At 35.6% G+C, this 17185-nt stretch overlaps 1 protein-coding gene across 1 annotated transcript in view; it reads left to right on the top strand.

The window, feature by feature from the left end:
* The window catches only part of LOC138716178 (ATP-binding cassette sub-family G member 1), a 126172-nt gene that overhangs the window by 54991 nt on the left and 53996 nt on the right, over positions 1-17185 (top strand). The window contains exon 4 of the mRNA XM_069849019.1: positions 2087-2276. Coding sequence (XP_069705120.1) covers positions 2087-2276 — 190 coding nt within the window. The remainder of the gene's footprint in view (positions 1-2086; positions 2277-17185) is intronic.

Here is a 17185-nt window from a genome sequence, read left to right as displayed (position 1 = left end):
TTTAGGAGTAGAGAGTGTTGTGAGCGAGTATCTATTTCTATGTTGAAAACGAGAAGCTAAGTAGCTAGGGTTACAGTTCTGAAGAATATTGAAGAGTAAAGTGAGAGAGTGAATACAGGATTTAAGGTTTAAATAAATATAGTCACATCAAAAACTTTTTCCTTACATTTTTATTGTACCTTGTTTTTTTACTATACCATGCAGGCTTTGCTTAATGGCAAGTTTTAGTTGCCATGGTATTATTTTACATTGCATAGATGCAATCAGGACATAGTTAAAAATGCAAGGAAATAGTAATATACGTTACAAGAGCGGTATGTTGACGTTTTCATGGTCGAGGAAAAGATTGAAAAAGCGAAACGTAGTTAAGCTTTTTTAATTTCCGAGAACATGAAAACAAACATACCGCTCGTGTATCGTACATTATTTTGTGCGAAGATCGTTTATTCCATACCTGAAAGACGAATTTCTAATTAGTTGCAATGAAATCTCCATGTTGGTTTTTGTTTAATGACGCCAACTTCGGAACACCAAAACATCTTTCTTTAACATTGTTGCTGTAAAATGTTTTCTGTGTTTACTATACTCCAACAGGCCGTGATATACGTCTGTTTCCCCCCCCCCAGTCTATAAATGCGAACTTAAAGCAAACGGTAAGGTTATGTAATGATTTATTTTTCATTTTAATATTTTAACAATATTATTTATATAACATATTGCAGTAATAACATCGGCATCTGGAATCTTGTTGATTTTTTCAGGCTTCCTTAATGTTACTTGTATGAGGAATGCAATAAGTTTCGTGGAGTAGTAGACTTTACTTAATTTTTGCAAATATTTAAAAACAATAATTAACATTGCAATTTAGGTGAAATTGCAGTGGTAAGTTTCCAATGTATAATTATTACTATGTTAAACGTCTCTAAAAATAATATGTTAAAAGCCTAAAGCAGTAAAATGAATGTCGCGCTTAAGCGGTAAGAAGAGGGAAATTGTTATGTGTGTTACGTTGGGAATACTGAATGTGGTATTTCACACTTACCGCGTATTGGTTCTGTGCGGAAAACAAGCAAATACGCACGATCTCGCACTAAAGTTTTTGATGTCATTTTACTATCACAGGATGATATATCCTATTCAATAATTAGATAATGAACCCAGACGGACCGTCTAGAGAACTGTACGGATGGATTGTCTTGGAGTGGATGGAAAGGGATGAATGGATGAATGAATGAATGAATGAATGAATGAATGAATGAATGAATGAATGAATGAATGAATGAATGAATGAATGGGAGGATATTAAACGTCGAATAGGTGAAGCTTGTCGCACTATTAGACCATGTATGTTGTTAAAAGTTAGAGAAAAACCTTTCCATAAGAATTACCACGATGTACTTCAGTGTTAACCCTTAAATTGGCAAAACTTCATTTCTCACACTAGTTTATTAAACCGTGTCGGACTGTAAAGAAAACAACTATCGTAATGTCCATATTTTATATGTTGTACAATATTATATATTATTGTGAAATTTTAATTTTCCTACCATTTTTTCTACTGTTCTATTAAAATTATAGCATATAGCCTATTAACCTGTTGTATCCTATAGGATACTTTGCGAATTTAAGGGTTAATGGAGGCTACGTTGAGCACTTAATGATATAGTGTAAAGTGATTTCCTTAATCACGTTGTAATCCTTTCTACTACTGTATATCTCAATGAAAACACTCTGTAACTGTTCAACAATTTATTTAAAACATTTTTCAATAAAGTTACTTAGTTTATTGAGGGGAACGAAAATATATATATATATATATAAAATTCCATGGTTTCATTTAAAAATCTGAAGATGCGTCCCGGCGCCCCTTAAAGGAGCCCCGGGGAAATATTGCCCATATCACAGTTTGGAAGACGCCTTCCTCCAATAAAATTAGAAGATAGAGCATTCGGTTTTATATATTCACTTAAGAGATATTAACTTGTAGCACTTTATGTGGACCACCCTGTATACTACGTCAAGAAATAAAATCAGTTTTGAATTGTAAATGAACCTTAGAATTAATTGAACATTTGTATCTATGCAGAATAACCGGTGTGACTGGTTCCGTGATGGTGAACGGACACGAGAGGAACCTGGAAGAATTCCGCCGGATGTCTTGTTACATCACGCAAGATGACCGCCTACAGTCCCTCATCACAGTCAACGAGAATATGATGATTGCAGCAGATCTCAAGCTGGAGGTCCATGTCACCAAAGAGGAGAAACAACAAATTGTAAGTACCATATCATTCATAAAGCATAAGAAGTGGCATACGCAGGATTTCTTTCAGTGGGGAAAGATATTTCCAGTCATACTTTGTGCATTATCATAATAATGTATGTAAGTATGTATTTATTCCCGCTGTAAATGGATAAATACCCGGTGGCAGTGGTAACCAATTACACTCAATATGACAATTAATAATAATATAATAATTCTTTATTTATACTGGCAGAGTTAAGGTCATAGGGCCTTATCTTACACTCTATCAGGTCACAAAGTATACAAGCAGTTAAAATTTAACAAAAAGTTAAAGAACAGAATACTAACATATTACAAAAAAAATAATAATAATAGCATAATAAAATCGACACTAAACAACATGAAAATAATACCATAATACAAACATTGTAAAATACATTGGAATATAGTGAAAGCAACTCATTTAGTACAAATGGTTAATATGGAAAAACGTAAGGAAGAATATATCAAAATGGAATGTAATAAAATAATAATAAAAAAGAAAAGAAATACGAAAATTAAATAAAATTCACGATAAAAAGGCTATGATAATAAATTCATCGGCTGATTGATAAAGAGAACAAAAAGGGGAAAGGAAGGAAAAAGAAATATATAGCCTATATTTTTACAAAACTGTGGCAGAGAAAAGGGCTTATAACTGAAAGGAATCTAATTCAAAAAGTGCAATTTTAATTTATTTTTGAAACTAGACAATGTCCGACAGTCTCTGACATGTTGTGGTAGAGAGTTCCAGAGATGAGCTGCAGAGACGGTGAAAGATGAAGAGTAGAAGGATGTTCTGTGTTTAGGAATTGAGAGTGTGATATGGTGTTGTGAGCGAGTATCTATTTCGTGATATGAGGACAAATGTTGAAAACGAGAAGCTAGATAGCTAGAGTTAGAGGTTTGAAGAATAATGAAGAGTAAAGTGAGACAGTGAATAGTTCTTCGCTCTTTGAGACGGGTCCATAAATTAATAATGCTAATAATAATAATAATAATAATAATAATAATAATAGTATAATATTAAGAAGGATCATCTTAAACTAATTAATTAATTACTAATTATATGCCTATAGGTTCTCTCACAAAATGAAAATATCTTGTGATATTGTCTGTGCATATTTCGCTCATGTACCAATGCACCAGGGTGTAAGAATCTAAGTTTTAACCAGTCAAAGGCAACTGTAAACTGCAATCTTGTCGCACGTGATATGCATATGTTTAATATTTGGCGCACCTGATGTTCAGATATTAAATATTTCAATTGTTTCCTTCAGAATACAGTAGGCTATGATAATGCGTGATGGCCATGGTAGTAAATGTAGTATTAAGATCTTAATTTATAATATAATCTGTTTCTGTATGTTTAAATTATTTATTAATATATGCGCAAAATAGTCCTGTTTAAATATCAGGAGTTCTCATCTTGTTGATAATTCACTAAATGAAAGTACGCCTACCTAGTTCAAAATAAAATGTTACATTTATTTTGCTTAATTTTGCTGTTTCACTAATCATAATTTCTACAGCTATTGTCAGATGTTTACCTATAAATTTGATGTTACAGGAGGCCAAGGCCATGCCGGTAAATGGAGTATAATATTAAGTTAGCAATTTATACAGGGTAAATCGTAATTACTGTCATTAATTTCAGGGAGTTATTCTTTCAAATGTTTCAAACAAAGGCGTTTAATAAAATTTTGCTCATTTTTACTTCCTTTTCGAAATAAAAATTGTTTTATATTAAACATTTCATTACATGTTTTGGGAGAGCCATTGATTTAATTTCCAATATGCTCAGTCAATTTAAGAGAGCAGTGTATTATGATAATAAATGACTGAAATAATTTTAGTTTTCTCCTTTAAATGTGCAGAAATTTTATCTGGACAAATGTAAATTGTAAAATTCCTTTGCAAAACGAAAAATTGAGGACCGTTTTTGCAAAACTTGCTAACTGAAAATTTTTCAAAATTGAGTTTTTGGTGGATTAGTTAACATAAGGCAGGCCTATACATGATGCTAAAGGCTTCTTACGAAAATCTTATTATTTCCTTCACAGTAGTGTGTCAAAGTGTGATCGTTTTTTTTTTTTTTCAAAACTTGCTTTCTGCTATGTGAGAGCTATAGTAAAACTTGCAGTTATTTCAGTTTTTTTGTGTTTCCTGTAAAATTTAGTTTTTACGGTTAGCAAGTTTTGCAAAAACGGTCCTCGATTACACTTGTTCGGATCAAATTTCTGCACGTTTAAAGGACAAAACTAAAATTCTTTCAGTCATTTATTATCACAATACTATGCTCTCTTAAATTGACTGAGCATATTGGGAATTAAATCAATGGCTTTCCCAAAACACGCTATGAAATATTTCACATAAAACATTTTTTTCCCGAAAAGGAAGCAAAAACGAGCAAAATTGTATTAAACTTTTTTGTTTAAAATATCTCAAAGAAGAAACCCCAGAAATTAATGACATGTATCTTATTTAATAGTAATATAACAATTGTTATCTATCTTTTATTAAGAAACCATTCGAATATAAAGCGAGTTTTCATCTCTTTGGGTAATTTACTCGCGAATTATCGATAAGATGAGAACTCTTGTTAAATTACTTGCGATAATTTTTCTCTTTAACGCATATACTTATGTGTAAACTCAAATGGAATTTAGACCTCATGTTATACATGTTTCCCTTTTGAGATTTAATTTACGATTGACATTTTTATTGATAATAATCCTTCCAGAGACGTTGCGTTCAAGACGAAGTTTATAGTCCACTATGACAGGATGTCAGAAGCATATATTAATTTTAACTTCTGCAGAAGAAGACCATTAAATCGGCCCGGAGCTATTTCACTCAAGGACAACTTTGTTCTACACGTGTTCATCTTCTCTCACTCGTGAATTTCTGTTTTTATTTAGGAATGTTACAAAAAGTAGCTAACAATAATGAGATGCTAATAGTTTTCATTAGGATTAGAATTTTCAACGCGGATGTAAGTTGCGTCCTTGAAAATCACGTTTGAAAATAAAAATGTATTCTTTCTCTTTCTCATTAAGGTATTATTATTATAATAATCCAGCAACGTTCAACTATCTTTATCCTTGACTTGATACTGCTGTTTTGCGTCTCTAAGAAATTAGCCCCAGGGTATACCGCCTATATGTAAAACATAGGAAAGCTCTGTGTTGTTATGATTCATGGAAACTTTAATGCTAGTATTGGAATGTTTTTAATGACATGATACTAATGGACTTTGGAATGTTGTTGTGTTCATAACTGATTGCGATAACCATTTATCTCTGGGGACAGAGTCACTACAAATCATTGACAGCTTAATAGCGAAAGATGATGCTAATATTTAACCATACAGAGCGATATAATACAGGGTGTAACAACTTTAATATTTAAAATTTCTGGAACATGTTCCCTGACACGTTCTACGTCGATTAAACCTAACATACCTATATCCAAAGTTCTATAGGTTTGGATTATTTGTACCTCAAAGTTAAATTTTTTAGTTTAATTTTATCGCTGAATACTGAAAGAAGTAACACCAATTTCCGAAAGTGACATGTCTATGTCATTATTTTTATTATTACCATATTACATTTTAATATCAACTACTTGTGAGTATGAAAGAAGCAGTGCAAAGTTGAAAAAAAATGTCCTTAAGATTCCAAACACTGTACTTCTTGAAATTTGCCAATAGGCACGTGAAAATACCTGTGCACTAGGAATCCTACGATTTGGGAACCGTGCTTGATATGTCAAAACAGCTGCTGTTGCATTGCCATCACACAGTCCATACACATGAACTATGTCGGCGTATTCCTGATGTGTGTACACAAAAGGCGTGTTTTAATGGTCAAAACTCAATAAAAAGACTAGTCACAATAGGGTTTATTTTTCTCACAACTGTTATTTTTAACTGTTGTCTGTTTCGTTTCCTTAGCAACCTAAACAATTTTAATTTAATTTCTCTTAAAAGTAAAATTTCCTTCATTCACTGCTTTTCAAATGTTTCTTATGTATCTCTACTTAGTAATGCCATAAAATAGACCTTGTATAAACGGTATAATGCTTGGAGCTGCAAGAATTTCTATTTTTTTCCAGCTCTGTTATCTCTGTAACCTCTCAATTTCGGATATAGGTATGTTAGGTTTAATCAACGTAGAACGTGTCAGGGAACATGTTCCTGAAACTCTAAACATTAAAGTTGTTACACTCTGTATAAACGTTTAACTCACAAATCTCAAGCAGTGATAGTGTACTTATTCCTACCAATATTGTACAAGGACGCGCAATATAGGGAAGCACTAATAACCAACTGGGCACAGTTTCGATTCTTTACAGATCCATCCGTAGCTAGTTCAGTTTTATCTCATCTCATATGCAAAAGTAACATTTCGTAGCCGCCTAGATATACAGGGTGATCCGTTTGGGAAGACATAAAATAAAAACGTGATAAAATTAGAACTGTTGCTTTTTACTGTTAAATAACACTTAACAACAAGAATTTTGCTTTGACTTAAAACAATATGTCCCTTATGGCTTGGTGTGATATGAATCCAAAAATGCATCTCTTTTCCTCGTTTCACGTAAGGTTTTTAAGATAGACTATGATTTCATTTTCTTTTTTTCGATAAGCGCTCCCCCAGGGAACATCTGGCGCGGGTTGGGGGTTCTAAACCAAAACAAAAGCTAATGCATTTTGTATGTATGTATGTATGTATGTATGTATGTATGTATGTATGTATGTATGTATGTATGTATGTATGTATGTATGTATGTATGTATGTATGTATGTATTTATTCACACTGCAATGGGTATATACCCGGTGGCAGTGGTAACTAATTACATTCAATAATGACAATGATAAACATAATTAATAATAATACCAGTCACCGACGTGGCTCAGTCGGTTAAGGCGCTTGCCTGCCGGTCTGAAGTTGCGTTCGGGCGCGGGTTCGATCCCCGCTTGGGCTGATTACCTGGTTGGGTTTTTTCCGAGGTTTTCCCCAACCGTAATGTGAATACAAGGTAATCTCTGGCGAATCCTCGGCCTCATCTCGCCAAATATCATCTCGCTATCACCAATCTCATCGACGCTAAATAACCTAGTAGTTGATACAGCGTCGTTAAATAACCAACTAAAAAAATAATAATAATACCAATAATTAAGACTAACAATAATAATAATAATAATAATAATAATAATAATAATAATAATAACAACAGGGAACATCCTAAATTAAATGAAGCATGATCACTTAAAATAACATTTAAAGTAAATCTAATTTGTATCTTAACCCTAAGTTCGAACTAAAACCCACGAGTATGATATGTTCATATCTGCACAGGCACCTTTCAGCACTACACTCATTTCGCTGTCAACTCACTCACTGCACTGGTACTACGACACATTTCACTGATTCTATCCTGATTTCACAAACACTTCAAAAACATTTCACTGTTCAAATACTATGCACTGCCACTATAAACTATAAAGCTTCACTGACAGGAACACGTTTCACTTACACAACACACTTCACTGACACAACATAAGTCTTCACTGATACAACACTTCAATAACAAAATATCAATTACACTCTTGAAATAGTATGTATAATATACTACCGTCTATTAGCAAAGTCCTTAAGCCTATTTTTAAATACATTTTGGTTGTTGGTAAAGCCTTTAATAAGTCTGCAAGTAAAGCATTCCAGTCCCTGATAGTACTTACGATTGAGAAAAGAAAACTTTCCAGTGTCCGTCCTCTGTCTTCTTTCCCTCAATTTATATGGGTGGTCGTTCCTTGAAGAGTAATTTGGCGGCTGCAACCTATTTTTTATTTCTCTCCAGGCAGGCTCAGCTCTGTATGTTTTGAACAGTTTATGACTTATTTCCGGTTTTTTATGGTTGTTGGCATGTTCTTTTGTACTTCTAATCAATAAACAGATCATGGTCTCTTCTAATCAGTAAATTTCATAACAGTTCAAAGTGAAGTCTACGCATTGAACAAACAAGGGTGTGGTTTTCAGTATTTAAAAGAAAAGTTTACCAATTTGAGTGAGGACAAATTAAAAGATGCCATTTACATCGGTCCACAAATCCGCAAAGTTATAGCTGACTCTTTGGTTGAGGATGAACTTTCCATTACGGAAAAAAATGGCATGGCGTTCTTACAAAGATGTTTGCTCAAATTTCCTTGGAAATTCTAGGGCAGACAACTACATCGAACTTGTGGAAACCATGTTAAGTGCATATGAGAAAATGGGGTATAATTTGTCTCTCAAAATACACTTTTTCTTTCTCATTTGGATTTCTTTCCTCCTAACCTTGGAGCGGTAAGCAACGAGCATGGGAAAAGATTTCATAAAGAAATATCTGAAATAGAAAGGCAATATAAAAGATCATCATCCAGCATACTTGCAGACTATTGTTGGTTCCTTGTACAAGACAGTCCGGGGTCTAGTTATAAACAGAAGTCATCCAGAAAATCCTTTGAAATGGTAAGTTCAAATTCTAAGATTTTTCTCATTATACACATGAAATATTTTTATTGTTATTGTGTTTTATACTATGTAACATCATTTTTGTTTCCAGTATACATTTTTGAAGTATTATAAGGTATTTTGAATACCTAGTCTGTTGTAATTTTATTAGTAGTAGTGAAAAATAAAAAAGAGAAGTTTTTTTTATAAAAAATTGAATTCACTTTCCCCGGAAAATGGTTCGTGATGGGGCAATTTGGATTTTAAATTCAGATTTAGGGCACACATATTAGTAATATTCACCTATTTTTATTTCGGAGCAAGACAAAAAGTAAAAATTTGTTGTTCAGTGTAATTTGTACATACATTCTAGAAGAATGAGATTTTTGTCCAAATTAGACCTCAACGTGCCCACCGCTGCGAACACAACACAGTTCATATCTTGAGGTTAATTCCTCCCATGTGTGGACTAACATCTCAGGGGTAACTTTCTCAAAACCTGAGAAAATCTTTGCTCTGAGATCATGAATATCCTTTGGTCGCTGTGCATACACATTAATCTTCACGAAACCCCAGAGAAAGAAATCGAGTGGTGTCAAGTCTGGGGAATTTGGAGGCCACATAATTGGCCCTCCTCGATCACACTAGTTATCAAATGTGTCATTCAGATAGTTACTGACGTCTGTTTCCCGATGAGGTGATGCACCATCCTGTTGGAACACTGCACCCATGTTGTTTTTCCTGTTGCAGTTCGAAAAAGTTTTTGAAAATGTTCAGGAATGGTCCTGATCGAACTGTTTCCTCTGCGAAGATAAACGGCCCATACAGATTATAGCGACTTACTGCGCACCAAACATTAACTTCAGGACTAGCCCGTTCCAGTTCATATAAGACTTACGGATTTTCACGCCCCCATATGACTGCATTATGGGTATTCACTCACCCACTGTCGTGGAAAGTTGCTTCGTCAGAAAATACCCATCTATTAAAAAAGAATTTTGTTTATTCGGTCGTTGCTGAGTAACTTCTTTTGTTTCTTATGCGATAACAATGATGATACAAAACTCCCGTCCACGCCTGTGGAGTAACGAATAGTGCGTCCGGCCGCGAAACCTGGTGGCCCGGGTTCGAATCCCGGTCGGCGCAAGTTATCTGGTTGAGGTTTTTTCCGGGGTTTTCCCTCAACCCAATTTGAGCAAATGCTGGGTAATTTTCGGTGCTGGGTCTCGGACTCATTTCACCGGCATTATCACCTTCACCTGATTTAGACGCTAAATAACCTAAGATGTTGATACAGCGTCGTAAAATAACCTACTTAAATAAAAAAAAATACAAAACTCCCGTGCTTCAGTATCATATTGGAACTGAAATTAATTCTACAGCACCGCCTTTATAAATTTTATAGTCATTTTATTTTATGTCTTCCCAAACCTATCGGACTGTAATAGCAACATAGCATTCGAATTAGAGCTCATAATTTTGAAGGAGTGTGTAGAAGTTATTACAGAAGATAATACGACTTCTGAAGAAATAAATGAAAGACTGAAGGCAGGGAACAAAAATGTTATTGGGCACTTTTCCGGTAATGAAATCTAAGGATCTCTCAAAAAAGGGAAATAAAAAATTTACACAATAATAATTAGGCTCATTTTTTCATTTCATTTATTGTACCGTACCTATTCCATAGATCTTACATTAGCAACGAAGGTTTAAGCTGTGGAACAAGTCAAAATTTTACAAGATTACAATTACAATTTTTACAATTTTTTACAATTTTCACAATTTTGCAATTTTCTACAATTCTTCTACAATTTTTTGGCGAGATGTAGTGAGGATGAGGTGAGGGCCGAGGATTCGACAAAAGATTACCTGACATTTGCCTTTTGGTTGGGGAAAACCTCGGAAAAACCCAACCAAACGGAGCTGAAATGAAGTGAGGCCGAGGACTTGCCATAGACCATCCGGCATCAGTCCCACGGCTGGGGAAATCCCCGGAAGAAACCAATCAATGAGACCAAACGGGGGATCCAACCCAAGCCCGAGCGCAGCTCCGGATCAGCAGCCCAGCGAGTCTGCCGACTGAGCTACAGCGATGGCTCTACTAAAAATATACAATACATAGCCAGTCAGATTATTGAATTTACAAACGCAAACGATTATTCATCAGTTGAGCTATAAAATGTAATACATAGCAAGTAAGTTAATTCAATTTAAGGCATAAACAATTTAATCAGTTGAGATAGACAGAAACTGATTATATATATCATGCAAATTCCTTCAAATTATAAACATAAACAATTCATCATTAGAGCTATACAGATTACTATTCAAATTTAAAGCCTATAGGCTACAATTCATCAGCCAAACTATACAAACATTTACAATACAAAGTAAGCAGATTAATTCAGTTTACAAGCATATTTTCGTTAAGCTATACAAATTTGTATAATTCATATCAAGTAGATTAATTCAATTTATAATCATAAACAATTCATCAGTTGAGCTATACAGACTACTATTCAATTTACAGCATATACAATTAATAGTGACATATACATCTGAAGTCCACACCTGTGGAGTAACGGTCAGCGCGTTTGGCCGCGAAACCAGGTGGCCCGGGTTCAATTCCCGGTCGGGGCAAGTTACCTGGTTGAGGTTTTTTCCGGGGTTTTCCCTCAACCCAATATGAGCAAATGCTGGGTAACTTTCGGTTTTGGACCCCGGATTCATTTCACCGGCATTATCACCTTCATCTCATTCAGACGCTAAATAACCTAGATGTTGATAAAGCGTCGTAAAATAACCTACTAAAATAAATAAAATATACATCTGAAACCTGGTATATGTTAAAGAATGATGAGAGAAGACTTGCCATCTCTCTATCACCAATCCCATCTACGCTAAATGACCTAGTAATTGATACAGCGTCGTTAAAAATAATCAACTAAAAAACATATGCAGAATATTAAAGCTATGTGCATCTGTCAATTTTTTAAGGCAACCGTGTATTGAATTTTTTCATCCGAAATCTTTTAACCACGTTAGAACTGCATGAGTTGCCATGACGATAATGAAGAAATTTTGAAATGAAAATTACTGAAGCACACAAACTCCATTCCCCAAACGTATTATTCATCACAAATCTTTTTGAATATTACGGGATTCGAACCCCAACCATTTTAATAAAATTTCATAAGCTGACTGATATTATTTTTCATCACAAATATAATATTTCAGGGTCATTGACCAGTTTCAATAGTGAAGAAATGGCTTGTTGTACAGTTTTTTCTCCTTGTTTGAATGTGTAGAGTGTTCCACTTTTCCTTATCTATACGGACTTTTGACTGCCCTTATTGTAATGTAACATGAATGATTGACTCTTACTCTATGAATATGCGAGATTATGTATCAAATATTTCGAAAGAAAACAGCTTGAACTTGCAGCCTTCGCTTCAAAGGCAGTAAATTATGCAATTTCGGCTTGTTAATAGAATCGCAGCGGTGCAGCTTTTCAGTAACTTTGGGAAATCAAGTGTAGTAAATATAGTCTGTAATGACTTTCACAGAAAGATGTTAACTCCCCAAACTGGGAGATATAAATCGTCAGGGAATGAAAACTTAGGTAGCCTACACGAAAATGCGTCCTTGCAAGGGAAATTGAGGTTGAGAGGAAATACCTTTGTGAGCTCCAAGCGCAGTGGATCAACAATGAGTCATTCTGAACTGACAGTCTCGATATGACTTGCCAGTTAAAGCGACTATAAATAACACGTAAACTTCAACCCTCTGGTGAGAATTCTACGTGCCGCCACTGAAGAAATCTGTACGCAGTTAAGGCTCATTCACAATGAAAATTAAACATAACGTAAGCGTTAACTTAAGAATATAAACATTACGGTAAAATCAAAAAGTCATACCATCATTCACGATGGGAACATAAACATAACAGCAAACATACTTGGTAACCATGGAAACATAACAACGACGCCATTTCCTCATATTCTGTAGTATATTTCAGCGCTCCACGATTGTGTTCTGTTTGCAAATCACGTAAGCATAAGCATGAAAGTTTGGAGTTTGCAAACTTTCATGTTAACGTCTTACGGTAATGTTTATGTCAATGCTTATGTGAATCATTGTGAATGATCCCATTTGGTAGCCTGGGCGCAAACTTCTGTGTTTATGTTACGATTATGTTTAATTTTCATTGTGAATGGGCCTTTATGCTTTGTCCTCCACGAATTTCTAATTATTTAATATCTGACATATGAAGGTTAGATTTCCAGTACGGAATACATAATCAAGTATTCCATGACGATTAATTAATTTTGTGAGATTTTTATTGACATATCAGCTCATATCAAGTAGGCTACAACTCAAGACGCAACACGTGGACACAGGATGCTTTGTCAGAAATACATCTTGTAGGCGGTGTCGCCATGGAACAGGTTTTGGCCGAATATTTCGTTTATCTTGTCATAGCCTATTATCTACTGATATCTGATTGTTCTCTGAAGTTTGAAAGGTATAACATATACAATTTCAGATACAGTCCCGACTGCATTTCGTGGTTCGATTTCCCCTAATATCATCTGTGTATGCTCGTTACCAATACGATGATCTGTGTTGTCTTAGAGGTGGAGGCTTGGTGTCGTGCTGACCCATGTCACTCGAGTCTTGTAGTGTGCGGTAATGAGTTTTTTATTTGGTTATTTAATGACGAAGTTATTTGGCCTCGATGGGATTGGTGATAGCGAGATGAGGCCGAGGATTACCTGACATTTTTCTTACGGTTGGGGAAACCTCGGAAAAACCCAACCAGGTTATCAGCCCAAGCGAAAATCGAACTTGCGCCTGAGCGCAACTCCAGGTCGGCAGGCAAACGCCTTAGCCGACTGAGCTACGTCGGCGGTTAATAATGAGTTTTATAAATACCTCAAAAGGTATTTGGAATAAATTATAAATAATTCATGGATGAAGATGTGAATGGATGGATGGATGGATTAAGAATTAGATGGTGAAATAAAGAGGTGGATTTGTGGTTGTTGATGGACGGACGGACGTACGAATGGATGGATGGATGGATGGATGGGTGGATGGATAGTTAGGTGGTACGATGGCTGCAAGGATGGATGGATGGATGAAGAATTGGATGGTGAGATGAAGAGGTGGATATGTGGTTGATGGATGGATGGATGGATGGATAGTTAGGTGGTACGATGGATGCAAGGATGGATGGATGGATGGATGGATGAAGAATTGGATGGTGAGATGAAGAGGTGGATATGTGGTGGTTGATAGGCGGACGTACGGATGGATGGCTGGATGGGTGGATGGATGGATTAAGAATTAGATGGTGAAATAAAGAGGTGGATTTGTGGTGGTTGATGGACGGGCGGATGGATGGATGGATGGATAGTTAGGTGGTACGATGGCTGCAAGGATGGATGGATGGATGGGTGGATGGATAGTTAGGTGGTACGATGGCTGCAAGGATGGATGGATGGATGGATGGATGAAGAATTGGATGGTGAGATGAAGACGTGGATATGTGGTGGATGGATGGATGGATGGATGGATGGATGGATGGTTAGATGGAAGGAAGAAAGAAGAAGGCTTTTAACGAGGCTATATCAACTGCGAGATGACCTAGCGTCGGTGGAATTGGTAATAGCGATATTGTAATTTCGCTGTATAAACCCAGAATTTTCCCTAAATTTGGGGAAAGGGTCGAAAAATAACCAATCAGATAACACTGGTCTGGATTTTGAAACTTTTTTCTGTTATTTAGCATCTAATATGCGATTAACACATTTTTTGTGCTGAATTTCGAAAATAATCTCCAATTTCTTTTAACATGTCAGGTTTTCTTACAAATCATAAAAATATGAATAAATGAATTAATTACTATGTAGAAATGAAGTTGTAACTTTGTGAAACATCATGAAAATTATTTTCAACATCCATTTTGTGATAAACTGAACTACAGTTTGATATTAACTATTAACAATCACATTCATAACCTTACCTCAGTATTGCACTTCGAATTTTCTTCTTTTTGACCTCATCGAATGTTGTTCAGAGCAGTTCCTTTCAACATCACCATATTACCACTCCTCTTCCTTTCATATCTTAGTCATATTTTTCACCTTGTTCGTCACTAAAATCTCCTAAATTATTAGGAAAATAATTTAGATGAGAAAGAAGGAAATGTACTTTGACACTCATGTTGCAACCAATCTGTTTGAAAATTTGTAACATCACTTTCGCTATGTTAACATAATTTGGGGGCTTTTTTATTTCCAAGGAATTTAAAAACAACGTTTCTCAACGCATTCCACACAGTCTTTACATTTCCACTCACAGTATTCTCGAACTGCCTGTCCGTTATCAATTTTCGAATTTGTGAGCCAATGAATATACCAAGGTTAATTTTTTCATAGATTAATGAAGGAAATTTAACACAATAGTACATTATGCAACGAGCCTATAATGAAGGTAATTAAGAAGCGAGTATGGATATTTATGAAACGAGCGCAAGCGAGTTTCATAATTTTCATACGAGCTTCTTAATTACCATTATAGGCGAGTTTCATACGACTTTTTATGCTCGACCATATTTCTAACTTGATATTATTAATTTTCTTTGTATCTGACCTTGACGAATGTCCCGTATGTTGTGAGAGGTGCGCAGACGCGAAAGTATTGATTTTTTCCGAGGAACAGATGTTCACATTGACCTTGCTAGGCCATAAGAACCTACAGAGAAAACATTGAAATTAAATTAGACATTGAAAAACGAGATGACAAATTGAATTTATTTGAATATTATTTACAATTAACGCTAATTATTATAGTAACAGAACATAACCTTCTGCGACAGTATTGGATTTCCAGCCTCCGTGACTTTTCGCTAATTCTCTTTCGATTGCATATCCGAGAATAATCGATACTTGCGGTTTTATAACGGTAGAAAGCTGACCTGTCATTGGCTGAACAGTTGTAACCTGAGTTGTCATTGGCTGAAAGACCTGACCTTTAATGAGTAGGTGTACTTTAATGACATGCATTAAAGGTCTGCTACCAGGTGTATAATTACTACATTTCGGCATGGTCGAGCATAAAGATATTTAAAGCACTTACTGTCTTTATTTAGAGTTATCACAAATTGTTGCATTAAATCTAATTTCACACGCTCTGACATTTCTATTAAACAATACTATTATGCTGTACGATGATGAAAAAGGGCGGCCGGGTAGCTCAGTTGGTAGAGCAGCTGGCTACGGACTGGAAGGTCCGGGGTTCGATCCCAGGTGGTGACAGGGTTTTTTCTCGTTGCCAAACTTTCAGAACGGCCCCGAGATTCACTCAGCCTCCTATAAAATTGAGTACCGGGTCTTTCCCGGGGGTAAAAGGCGGTCAGAGCGTGGTGCCGACCACACCACCTCATTCTAGTGCAGAGGTCATGGAAAGCATGGGGCTCTACCTCCATGGCATGTTACGGGGATACCCTTTCCTTTTTTTTTTTACTATAACCCTAGATCATGTATGTAACAGATATGTCGGGCTTATAGGCTTTGAGGTTAACAACTTTTGTCAGGTTTACTACGCTGCCATCTAGTTGTTACATAAGGAGTCACGTCATAATTCCCATTTGAATTGCATTAGCGACTGTGCTGCCATCCCGTGTTCGTTTACGGCGGACGGGTGGCGATCCTGGCGGTTGTTCTCTTCAAAGTGCTGCCGATTTTAACGTAGCGAGGAGTTATCTGTTACATATATGATCTAGGCTATAACGAAAAAATGAGAACTTTTGACACACTGAACTTGGACACACTGGTATAACTGGATGGGGATGCATTACAAAAACTGCTCTTTCTCCTCTAATTATGTAGCAAATACGTATAATCAAAATTTGTTTGAAAAGGCGACTGGATTATCCAACAAATTTGATCAATTCCGAATTGAATGTTTTTAGAATTGACCAAATTTATAAATACTCTTTAATGAAATTCTACCATAAAAATAGAATGAATTTTGTAGCTCATCCATATGATCATAATACAAGACGAAATGAAATCCTTAATTTAGTTGAACCTAAATATTTCACATCTGCTGCTTTACTACACAGTACAAATTATGGTCCACGGCTATATAATTCGATAATAAAATTTCATCCAGAATTGACTACTTTAAGAAATGAAATTTTCAGATCCAGAATTAAAAAATTTATATGACAGACTTCCCTGTATATGTATTATGTGGGGCGGCCGGGTAGCTCAGTTGGTAGAGCAGCTGGCTACGGACTGGAAGGTCCGGGGTTCGATCCCAGGTGGTGACAGGATTTTTTCTCGTTGCCAAACTTTCAGAACGGCCCCGAAAATTGAGTACCGGGTCTTTCCC

Source organism: Periplaneta americana, chromosome 2, assembly GCF_040183065.1.
Source record: "Periplaneta americana isolate PAMFEO1 chromosome 2, P.americana_PAMFEO1_priV1, whole genome shotgun sequence".
Taxonomy (NCBI): Eukaryota; Metazoa; Arthropoda; class Insecta; order Blattodea; family Blattidae; genus Periplaneta; species Periplaneta americana.
The sequence above is the reverse complement of the archived record's forward strand: the minus strand, read 5'-3'. Positions and strand labels throughout refer to the sequence as shown.